Source organism: Lissotriton vulgaris, chromosome 1_2, assembly GCF_964263255.1.
Source record: "Lissotriton vulgaris chromosome 1_2, aLisVul1.2, whole genome shotgun sequence".
In the NCBI taxonomy this organism is placed as follows: domain Eukaryota; kingdom Metazoa; phylum Chordata; class Amphibia; order Caudata; family Salamandridae; genus Lissotriton; species Lissotriton vulgaris.
The window spans coordinates 239071510-239083878 of NC_141686.1; the positions used below are offsets into that span (position 1 = coordinate 239071510).

At 46.1% G+C, this 12369-nt stretch overlaps 1 protein-coding gene across 1 annotated transcript in view; it reads right to left on the reverse strand.

The window, feature by feature from the left end:
• LOC147736415 (uncharacterized) overlaps positions 1–12369 on the reverse strand; it is a 465378-nt gene that overhangs the window by 115574 nt on the left and 337435 nt on the right. The window contains exon 24 of the mRNA XM_086953155.1: positions 12147–12244. Within this exon, the coding sequence (XP_086809281.1) occupies positions 12147–12244 (98 nt within the window). The remainder of the gene's footprint in view (positions 1–12146; positions 12245–12369) is intronic.

Genomic DNA, 12369 nt, shown 5'->3' on the forward strand with positions numbered 1-12369 from the left:
TACTGTGAGGTTCATTAGGTTGGGGAATGTTGTAAAGAAGGACAACGGTTCCTTCTTCATCTTGAAAGAGTTTATTGCAAAGAACAGGTGAGAGCCAGGCAGCACGGCTTCCTGTCCAAGGTACCGGCAGCAACTGACTCATGGGGCCTTATTTATGAAGGACTTGCACCGCCGGTGCGTCACTTTTAACATGGGAAAAAGTGACGCATCGGCGGCGCAAGTCCTTCATAAATAAGGCCCATGGACTGGAACACCGTGGAAGAATGCAACCGGCATTCTATGCCTCGCTCCCAACAGGGAACACAAGGAAGCAATACACAACAGGAAAAAATGTGATTGGTGATTTTTGTGAACTGATGTGCTACATACATCGTATTGGTAAAGTATGTGTTGGGTAAGTATATTTCCACGTACGCTGACTTCTGTTGCTTGGGAAATGCAGTTTGTTTTATAGTTGTGGTGTTCTGAATGCTTAGTGCTGCAAGATAGGTTGAGAAGTTTAAATAATACACCAGTAGTTCTTTTGGGAGTACTATGAGTGCATTTAGGGGCTGATTTAGATGTTGACGGATCTGGTCCCGCTATCGCTTCTCCAATGGTTTTCCCGCCCGCCAACTTGGTGATCCGCCTGTAGTATTTAGATATTGGTGGGTCTATGGACGAAAGATCCTCAGAGTGCCGCCGTCTCCACCACAATTTTTATCCTGCGTCAACAGTGTCGTAGGCTGCAGGAGGGAGTCGAGCCATGATTCCTGCCATACCGATTATGATGTGCTTTTCCTTCGAGGCAACTGTGGCTGGGAAACCTCCAAACTCAAGATGGCGGAATCGAGAAAAAAGGTGGGAACTTACCTTTTTGGTTTACCGCTTCTGTTCCATCTTGAATCCCATTGTTGAGGTCCTTCCTATGCTGCTGCTTCTTGACCACGACACTAGGCAACCCCATTGTCACCAGAATCTAAGGTGGGAATCTGTGTCACTTGTCTAACAATGAATTGTGTGGTAATATTTGCTGCAGCCTCATATTTTTTACTGTGCCCTTACATGCAATTATTTTATGTGTCATACATGAGTGTTCATTTTTCAACTTATCGAGGTCAAGTGAACACACCTGTATTGACACTGGAAAAAATATTTATTTGGTGGTTGTGGGTGTTGTGGTGCCTGTGGGTGTACATTCAATAATGTGTGTATGTTATTGATGTGCTATCCTATCTGTAAAAAAAGAGACATTACACATTACCTAAATATACATTTTTGACACACTCACAACATATATGTGTAGTGAGGCAGTAATTAGTAGTACAAACCTGTCTCCACTCAATCCATCATGGCTGCACCCCCAGCACAACGGGTACATCTAAATCAGCTCGGCGTAAACCCGCCTGCCTGATGGTGACAGAGCACCGTTAGCCAGCAGAGAAGACCGCCACAGAAGCAGGAAACAGTCTGTCGATGCCACAATTAAATACGGTGGGTGGACCGCAGTCAGCTTGACTGAGTACTTTGAACTGCAGCAGGACGACAGGAGTTCCACCAAGATCCTAATCAGGGCATTATTTTTGACTCCATATGGATTCTATTTAGCAGTCTGGGAAAAAGAGGCTACTAAGTTAAAGGACTCAAATATGTTTTGTCAGGAGGTAGGAACACCTTGTAGGTGTGTTCATGAAGCCCTCACCCACCAACCTAGTTGGTGGCATGCTTCATCATCGGGCCCACCCAGTAACACCTAGCGTGTCCCGGGTGTGCTTCGACGCCTGATTACAGCGGAGCAGGTATATTGCTGAGTGTGCAGTGTGAGGTGTGAGGTATAGTGATGTTAAAACGGATTGGCGGCTTGGCCCCCCGCCGTTAGGGATGGCTAAGTCAGGATTTTAGCAGACGTTAGATTTTCGCAAAAAATCTAATGTGTTCTAAAATCACATGGGCTGCCTTGTAATTATCGTGATGTAAGCATCAGCAATATTTGCAAGGTAATCCATCTGGGGTACGCCCAGTAACGCCCACTTTGCATCTCATTGGAGATGCAAAGGGAGGCTTTGGGAAAAAGGGTGCTAACATGCGACTATGCATGTTAGTACCTCTTCTAAATAGGGCACTGGTTTTATCTCAGCTTTTTTGGCTTTGTAAACAAAAAAAGCTGAGATAAATATGCCCCTACGTGAGTTTTCCAGAATCACAAGATGTTGAGTCTATGTCGAGACTCAAACCTGGTTGCCCAGCGCCAGAGTCAGCAGCTCTGGTTGTTACACCATACCCTCTCCCCACTTGTAGGGTTTCATGATTAGTAGTTGGTTCTGTTATAGGAGGCGCTAATAGGAGTAATGGGCTCATGCGAGCTGCCTCCAGATGAGAGCCCCAGCATTTATTTTTTCACATAGTATCCACTGTATATGTATAATGTATAATATAGTCCCTCCAACCTGACCTAGCAGTGGCTACATCGCACCTGTCCAGCACCAGGACATGCCCCTGGGGTATAGGGGGCTTTATAAGTCCTCATAACATGAGAAAATATAGTTGAGTCAGTCAGACTTGTGTTTGGACTGCAGTGATTGATGTGGGCACTTCTGTATCAGCTGATATAGTCTGGTGTCAATGGTCGTACTGCTGAACTGCTCAAGTGTTCGAGCGTTTTGCCAATAATTTTTCAGTATGCGTCTACTGAAGGCTCTTCCAATGGCATCTGAATTTTATCTGGTCAGTTTCCAGAGAGGAAGTGGTACTGGGTGCAAATTAAGTGATTTCTTTGGTTTGGCTCTTGGTCATGTGTCTTTGGCCAGCTTGCGTGACTGAGTGTGGGGCATGTTGGAGTGTGGGACTGCAATGTTATGTGTGGCAGAGTGTGTTCTATTTCTGGGGCTGTATGTGTTGCTTGTGGAAGAAGGAGAAAGTGTGAGACTTGTGTCTGTATCACCTGAGAAGTTTATTAAAGTGACATGGATGTCTGGGGACACTGGCCCTCATTTATGAAAAGTGTCTCATCGCTGGTTGAAAACAGTGATGCAACACTTTTCTTTGCATCCTCCTGTATTTTTTGTGCGTCTTTAAATTAGCGCTAGACCAAACTTTTTTAGTTAATTTGATCTGGTACTTTATTTGTACCTTTTCTTCAACTTCTTTTTACATTTTTTGTTGCATATTCAAAACAGGAAGAGACAATAAAGTCTATATACAGAAAAAACGTATTTACATGTGATTAACAAAACATTGAACAACAATATTGTGTTTTTAAATACACAATATAACCAAATATAAATGTGAAAAATGATTAATGAAAAAAATCATAAATAAATCATCCTACTATCTTAGAAGTCTTGTGCTATCTTTAACTTCTAAATCGAGATCCTATTTCATATATAGATATTATTTCATAAATATTCTACAAATGTTATACATTTCAACACTTCAATTAAGGAAAAATGGGAAAACACAGGGAAAACATTGGTGTCATATACGTGAAATGAAATGAAATGAAATGATTCTTTTATAGCGCATGGATACCCAGAGGCATCCCAGTGCTTAAGCTACGACACAGGGTCTGAAAGTGAAAGATGGAAACCAGTTAGTAGTTAGTTTCCGGGGAAAAGCCGGGGAAAAGCCATGTTTTTATTTTCTTGCGGAATGAAAGATGATTGGATTCCTGACGAAGGGAGAGGGGCAGAGAGTTCCATAACTTTGAGGTGTTATGGGAAAAAAGGCGTCCCCCAGAGCGAGCCTTATTGATTCTGTTGACTTCTGCCAGATTAAGATCATTGGAGCGGAGATTTCTGGGCATTTTGTGTGGATTGATCAGGTTAGTAAGGATAGGGGGGCCTTTGCCTTGCAGATTTTTATGGGCAATACATAGGGCCTTAAAGTGTACCCGTTCTTTTATCGGTAGCCAATGTAGTGATCTTAACGCTGGCTTGGTTGAGGAGCGATTGTTGGTGCTCGTCAGCAGTCTAGCTGCTGAGTTTTGGTCTACCTGGAGTTTGCAGATCACAGAGGCCGGGGCTCCCAGATAGAGCGCATTACCGTAGTCCAGTCTGGATAAAATCATGGCTTGGACTAGGATCTTTTTGGCTCTGTCAGGCAGTTGAGGCAGGATTTTGCGTATTCATTTTAACAAGCCGAAGCAGGTGGCCGCAGTTTTCCTGGCCTGTGCTTTGAATGAAAGGTCCTCGTCTAACCAGAATCCTAAACTCTTGATCACACTTCTTGGGGTTGGGACAGCGCCCATAGAAGGGGGCCATAACGTAGGGGAATTGAATGATGCCTTCCTGCCCAGTAACATCAGTTCAGTCTTCTCGTTGTTGAGTTTGAGCTGGGACTGGCCCATCCACTTTGCTACCTCCTCAAGACAATCACTCAAACTCGTGTGGGACAGATCTGCCTGATTCAGAGAGACCACTAGCTAAGTTTCATCAGCATAGCTGATTAATTCGATTCCATAGGGAGCCACTATCTCTGCTAAGGGGGACATATACACATTAAAAAGTGTGGGGCTCAGGGAGAAGCCCTGTGGTACCCCACACTGCAAGGGTATCGGTGATGAATGGCAATCCACTTCAAATACTTTAAAATACCTTTCAAGGAGGAAAGGATCAAGCCATGAAAGGGCTGTTCCCGAGACTCCGATTTTGTTTAGACGGGCTAAAAGGATACAGTGGTTTATCGTATCAAAGGCGGCGCTGAGGTCCAGGAGGATGATGGCCACATTGCCACCTGTGTCCAGGATCCTCCTCGACTCTTCAACTACCTTAAGAAGTGCCGTCTCCGTCCCTTGTCCAGGGCGAAAGCCTGTTTGAGAAGGATGAAGTAGGTTAGAGGCTTCCAAAAATGAAGACAGTTGGCGGTTTACAAATTTTTCTGCCAGTTTACTGATACCCGGGAGAAGGGAGATGGGAAGATAGGTCTCCAGGGTCCAGGTTAGCTTTTTTTAACAATGGTTTGACCTTACCGTTTTCCAGGCCCGTGGGGCTGTGCCTGCTTCGATCGAGGAGTTGATCAGATTGGTGACTGGAGTAGCGATAATAGGCAGGACTGATTTCAGGATGTTAATTGTAACAGAGTCAACCGGCAAGCCACTTTTTACTGAATTGATGAGTGGGGGTACCAATTCCTCGGTGAGCGGAGTGAAGGAGGAGAGTTCAGGAGTGGCGACTTGAAAGGGAGGTTTAGTTAACAATAGTGATTCGGGGATGGTAATGGGTGGGAGACCTAGAAGAATTTTTTTAATTTTAGTGTGGAAGAAGTGGGACGTAACCTCTATATATAGACCAAAAATAAATTCATAATTCCTCCATGTTCGTATCGCGAATCATGATAAAGCCAACGCATTTCGAGTCTCTGATATTAAATGTACGGACTCTCATCAGGGCTCTTGGTTTTTAGCAGCACTGTGGGTTTCTGGACAATAGTGTGTATTTTGTACGTTCCGTTTTCTTTATCTTTTCTTCCAGCCAAGGTTATTCAATGAAGGACTTCTTTGCCTAGTTATCGTTTCTTGTGCCGGCTCTGAAAGCCTTGTTCACTGCTTAGTGCGGTGAATCTTTCTTGTTAACTTAAGCTCATTCAGACTTTTTCGAGCCTTTATAGTTTCATGTGTAGGCTTTCGTCTCCGTGGTGTGCTCTTCAATTATCAAGCGCTTCCTTCTGAAATACAGAGTTTTGTTTTCTATTCAGACATTGTTTGCAATTTATATTGTGTTTGTCTGAAAAGCGGGGCTCTGGTAGGTGCGCGTTACCTTGTTGTCATTCTATTCTCTCTCATCTGATTCTTTCCAGAAAGACTTTATTGCCTCTTCCTGTTTTGAATATGCAACACATTTTTTTTTAAAGAAGTTGAAGAAAAGGTAGAAAGTACCAGATCAAATGAACTAAAAAAGTATGGTCTAGCGCTAATTTAAAGACGCACAAAAAATACAGGTTCCTTATTTAAACTACGGCACTCCGTGTCGCATGGATTGAACAGATACGTCAGGAATTCTGACGTATCTCTTTGTGCTGTAATGACACACTGCTGGAGTGTGTCAGAAAACAGACATAACTCCAGAAATGTGTCATTGCACATTAATCAATTAATCAATCAATACATTTATAGTGCGTGCTACTCACCCATGAGAGTCTCAAGGTGCTGAAGGGGGTGGGGGGGTCGCTTACTGCTCGAATAGCCAGGTCTTGAGGTGTCTCCTGAAGGTGAGATTGTCCTGGGTCAGTCGTAGGTGTGCCGGGAGGGAGTTCCATGTTTTGGCTGCCAGGTAGGAGAACGATCTTCCTCCGGTGGTGGTTCTGCGGATTCGTGGGACGGTGGCGAGGGCGAGGTTGGCGGAGCCGAGCTGGCGGGTGGGGGTGTAGAACGAGAGGCGGCTGTTGAGGTGTTCGGGGCCTTTGTCGTGGAGCGCTTTGTGTGTGTGGGTGAGGAGCCTGAACGTGACCCTCTTGTTGACGGGGACCCATTTGCAGGTATCTCAGGTGGGGAGATATGTGGCTGTGGCGGGGGATGTCGAGGATGAGTCGTGCGGAGGCGTTCTGTATGCGCTGTCCCATGTGAAATGCCCTGCATCAGTCCTCACGCCTGCTTGAAGCAGGAGTAAAGATTTGACGCAGTGAAGTCGTGGAAGTGGCGCAGTAAAATCTCATGGATGTCGCTGCGCCACTTTTACAAGCCTTTTTTATGGGGGGAACGCCCACCCTGCATAAATTATACCCGATGCAGGTATGATGCAGCGCAGGGCTTTACAAAGTGACGCATCTGCCAAGATCTGTCACTTTGTAGTTAGGGCGCAGTGTGGCACATTGATTATGCCACCACAGCATCACAAAAAAGTGATGCAACAGTGGCATGAGGCATTCATAAATAAGCTCCACTGTGTCTGAGTGTAGTTGTGATGACAGGTTTTGTGTTGGAATCTTTTCAAAGAAGTATTGAGTTAGAGTAATATATGATGGTCCTGGGTCAGTCGTAGGTGTGCCGTGAGGGAGTTCCATGTTTTGGCTGCCAGGTCGGAGAACGATCTTCCTCCGGTGGTGGTTCTGCGGATTCGTGGGACGGTGGCGAGGGCAAGGTTGGCGGAGCGGAGCTGCCGGGAGGGGGTGTAGAACGAGAGGCGGCTGTTGAGGTATTCGGAGCCTTTGTCGTGGAGCGCTTTGTGTGTGTGGGTGAGGAGCCTGAACGTGATCCTCTTGTTGACGGGGAGCCTGTGCAGGTTTCTCAGGTGGGCAGATATGTGGCTGTGGCGGGGGATGTCGAGGATGAGTCGTGCGCAGGCGTTCTGTATGCGTTGTCCCATGTGAAATGCCCTGCATCAGTCCTCAAGCCTGCCTGAAGCAGGAGTAAGGATTTGATGCAGTGAAGTCGTGGAAGTGGCGCGATAAAATCTCATGGATGTCGCTGCGCCACTTTTACAAGCCTTTTTTACGGGGGGAACGCCCACCCTGCATAAATTATACCCGATGCAGGTATGATGTAGCGCAGGGCTTTACAAAGTGATGCATCTGCCAAGATCCGTCACTTTGTAGATAGGGCGCAGTGTGGCACATTGATTACGCCGCCACAGCATCACAAAAAAGTGATGCCACATTGGCATGAGGCCTTCATAAATAAGCCCCACTGTGTCTGAGTGTAGTTGTGATGACGGGTTTTGTTTTGGAATCTGGTTAAAGAAGTGTTGAGTTAAGGTGATATACGGTTAAATATTCTGTTTTTGTTTTGTTTGTGTCTTGAATGTTTAAACGTATGGATGCTGGGAAACACCTGGTTGAAGGAAGTCAGTGGATGCCGTGCCCTAACTTTCTCCTGATTGAGGGTCCATAACTACATGTGCTGCATGGATAAATATTGTATGGGACCAATATGAGTGTGCGTAAATGTCATGGTAGAGCTTCATGTCTGAGAAGGTCGCAAGACGTGCTGTCAGTCATATGTAATAGCCTGAGTCTCAATCAATCAATCTTAGCATTTATAAAGCGCACTACATACCCGTGAGGGTCTAAAGGCGCTTGGGGGGGACGCTGCTACTGTTTGAAGAGCCAGGTCTTGAGGAGTGTCCTGAAGGTGAGGAGGTCCTCTGTCTGCCGCAGGCGGATGGGAGGGTGTTCCATGTCTTGGCGGCGGAGTGAGAGAATAATCTTTTATGACAGTATGCCACATGATGGCGCTGTTTGCCTAATTTAGAAACGAGCATAACAACAGTTGATCATTAATTCAATATGCCTTACAAATGACTAATACCTGCCACCAAAGACATTGCTATTGATGTGGTGGCCTGGACTAGTCTAAATTGTCACACTTGTAGCATGATAATTAGTAGCTGTATTTGTATTGTCACTGGCAGCGTTGACAGTAGCAATGGGTTGTATGTATGTATGTATGTATGTATAAACTATTTTGTAGCGCGCTCCGTTACTTGGGAGTATCCTGGCGCGAGGGGAAAGGCGGGAAACAGAACCACAGAGAAAACAACTTATATTGAACTCTTGAATAAGTGTGTTTTTAGATTTTTCTTGAATAGCGCCACAGTTTGGGAGGAACACAGATGAAGAGGTAGGGCGTTCCAGGCCCTGGCCACAATCACAGAGATTGACTGGCCACCAAATCTGGCACGTTTGAAACGGGGAAGGGACAGTTTCAGCTGCGTGGATGACCTAAGAGAGCGTGCTGGCACATAACAAATAAATCTCTTTCTCAGATAGACGGGCCTTGGTCGTGAATGGCTCTAAACGCCAGCACCAGAGATTTAAACAGGATGCGCTGCGCAACCGGGAGCCAATGAATGGTGCTCATCTCGGCACGTACGCTCTTCCATCTGGGGATGTTAAAAATCAGACGGACGGCCGCGTACTGGATGATTTGCAGGCGCTTCACCAGGTAGGCCGGGATACCGCTGAACAAAGCATTCGCGTAGTCCAGCCTTGCCAGTATAAGAGCTCGGGCAACCGTCTCCTTAGCCTCTTTAGGGAGCAGAGGAAAAAACTTGCGGAGCATTTTCAGCGTGGCAAAGCAAGTGCCTGTCAGCTTTTTTATATGCTCCTCAAATCTGAGATCCTCTGCAAACCAGATGCCCAGGTTTTTTGCCGGTCTTCCCATCTCTTTCGGGCTAGGAATGTTAGGGGGCCACAATGTGTTCTTAAACAGGGGGGGGGGAGGAACCATAAAAAAGGACCTCCGACTTGTCCTCGTTGCACTTCAGCTGGGCCTGAGTTAGCCAGCGAAATACAGAGGACAGACACCGATGAACTACTGATGGATCCAAATTATCGTCTGGCCAGGTGAACAGCAGTTGGGTATCATCCGCATACCCTATTATCTTAGCCCCATACTGTTCCGCTAGATAAACCAGGGGGGTGATGTAAACATTGAACAGTAAGGGACTAAGAGTGGAGCCCTGGGGGACCCCCGTGAGAAGTGGTTTAGGATTCGAGGCGTGGGGGGGCATCCAGACCTGCTGGGACCTGTCGGAAAGAAACGAAGACAACCAAGACAGCACCATTCCCCCAATGCCAATAGTGGACAGCCTGGCGAGAAGGAGTTCGTAAGGGACGGTATCGAACGCGGCAGAGAGGTCCAATAAAATTAGGACCGCTCTACCGCCTCCGTCCAAACAGTCCAGAATCGCCTCAGTCATCTCCACTAGCGCTGTCTCAGTGCTATAAATAGCTCTGAACCCCGATTGGGCAGGGTGGAGGGCATTGGAAGATTCAACAAAATTCTCCAATTGTTGAAGCACCACCTTCTCACAAACTTTCGTAAGTGCTGGCAAAAGAGATATTGGACGATAGTTCCCAGGAACCGTCGCGTCCAGTCCAGGTTTTTTCAAAAGCGGCAGAAGTTTGGCCTGTTTCCACCCTAGCGGCACCTCCCCTGAGGCCAAGGAGAGGTTCACTATCTGTGTGATCTCAGAACAAACCAAATCCGCCACCTCTGAAAGCACCCGGGCCGGGCACGGATCAGCGGGAGAACCCGATTTCAGAGATTGCAGGAGGGGCAAGATATCACCCTCAGCAACTTGGCCAAAGTTCAGAAGCTGTTGTCCAGAGCAAGGACATAGTATGGGACACATGTCAGTCACTACGCAGTCAGCAGGCATAGCCGCCATAAGGTCCTGCTGGATCCTCGCTATTTTACTAATAAAGAAGGTGGACAAATCCTCGCACCATTGCGCAGAGTACGGAAGAGCAACTGCGTCAGCTACAGGCGCAACAAAGCTCTTGACAATAGCGAAGATCTCTCTGCTATTGTTATCTGCTTTTGCAATACGCCCTGCATAGTAGTTCCCTTTTGCTCCCTTGATGGCTGCATAGTAACTTTTTTGTGCTAGACGTAGAGCGGCTTTAGCCTCTGGGCTATAGCTGCATCTCCACGCACGTTCTAATTTTTTACAGCCAAGTTTCATCACCCTCAGTTCAGGAGAGAACCAGGGTTGGGAGGGAGAGTGTCGTACCCTAGACACATTTGTACGTTTGATGGAAGCAGTAGCCGCCTGCCGCACCCACTCGTTAAACTCGCCGACCGCCTCGTCCAGAAGCTTCGTAGTTTTCGGGCGAGCTCTGGACAGGGCCTGTCTAAACACGGGCAAGTTGATCTTTTGGGCGTGACAGATGGTGGGCGTGGGACCAGGTTCCTCAGATAACCACTCAAATCTGACCAGGTCATGGTCAGACCAAGTTGTTTTTTCCACTGTCACAGATTGAATCGGGAAATTGGAGCAGACCAGATCAAGCAGATGACCTCCCTCATGAGTTGGGACAGTAACCCATTGATTGAGCTGTGCCAGGGTAAGAATTTCGCCGAGCCTACGGGCTTCCGGTGAGTTGTGCAAGCTGCAGTGGCATCCTTACAAGAGCCCTGGCACTTATTTTTACACAAATTAAGCACTGCAGACCATTCTCCATTCTACACCTCCAAACAGCTGAAACTCATAAAAATACTACCTTTGAAACCCAAAGGGTTAGATCCAGTTGTATTTCAGGATCAGACTGTTTAAAACTTGGATCACTAAATCAAATGTTTCTTAGTAATAGATACACCCACAGGCCAAAAACAGCAACTAATGGAGCTCAAGCATGACACTTTTCTGGGAGAGGCTGCGGTCCAACATTGGATAAGGCAGATTTACCTTTCATAAGGTTTCCCTGATTTCCTGTTACCTGGCTTCACTATGCTTAAGTACCAACCTTGAACACCGAGGGGCTATTCAAAAAAGGTACATTTATCTTACACTTTTGAGTAACGGTATTACTTTCGGCTATTCAAAAAATCTGAGTGCAACATTACTCGAAAGTGAAGACTTGCATGTCTCCACTATGGGCACAATGGGCCTGATTCACAGAACTAACTTAAGACAAAATCCTAAACGTACTACTTTTGGTATTCACAGAAGTTAGGATTTTGTCTTAAGTTTGTCTTAAGACAGACTTAAGTTAGGATTTTGTCTTAAGTCTGTCTTAAGTTTGTCTTAAGACAAACTTAAGACAAAATCCTAACTTCTGTGAATACCAAAAGTAGTAAGTTTATGATTTTGTCTTAAGTTAGTTCTTTGAATCAGCCCTGATATTTTAAGTCCCTGCCTGCATTGTTTTCGACAGAAGGGTGCTGCAGTACCAGTATCTGGTGATATGTGGTGCTGGACTTACTCCACATCTTGAGCTAGAGTACATTAACTATTGTTTCGGGTCCTTTTTGGCTGGAGTAACTATAGAAGTGCAGATTGTGAATAGGAGTGGGCTTACACTTTTTGGGGGGGTATGTCTCTCCCTACACTCCTACCTAATCTTCTCCTAACCCTACCTTACTCCTCCCTAAACCCCTCCCCTCTAGTCATAGATATTCCCAATTTTCTAGCCACACCCCCTTTCCCACCCAGATTTAATACTAAAACGTATACCTACGTGTGCAGAGACTGCTCAGTTGGGGAGGAGATCACCACGCAGAAAATAGGAAGGCCTGAGGCATAGGCCTTCACATGTAGTTTGTAAGTAGCATTTTGTAGTATGCTTGTAATACTACTGTAGTTCTATGAAACATATGACAAAGTGCAGTTTGGGACTAGACCCCTGAGATAGTAGCAGAAATAATCTAAGTGGTGCAAAGATATGAAGACTTGGGCATAGGGTGCGCAAACTGTAAAAGTTGTCCTGTTTGTAGCAGATTTTGTAGTTACCTTCCACCAGAAGCGAGTGCGTGCACTGAGAACGGCTGATCTGTGGAAGGGCCGCTGTGGTAGAGGCGGATCTGGTGAGCTCCTTCGTTCAAAGAGACCTAAGGAGAAGGGAACAAATCATTGCAGTCAGAACCTAGAATGAACCTAGCAACCATGTTTTCCAAACTTTGCGATCAAGAGTCTTCTGAACCGGCTCATTTCAAATGCTTCTGATTAGGCTTCA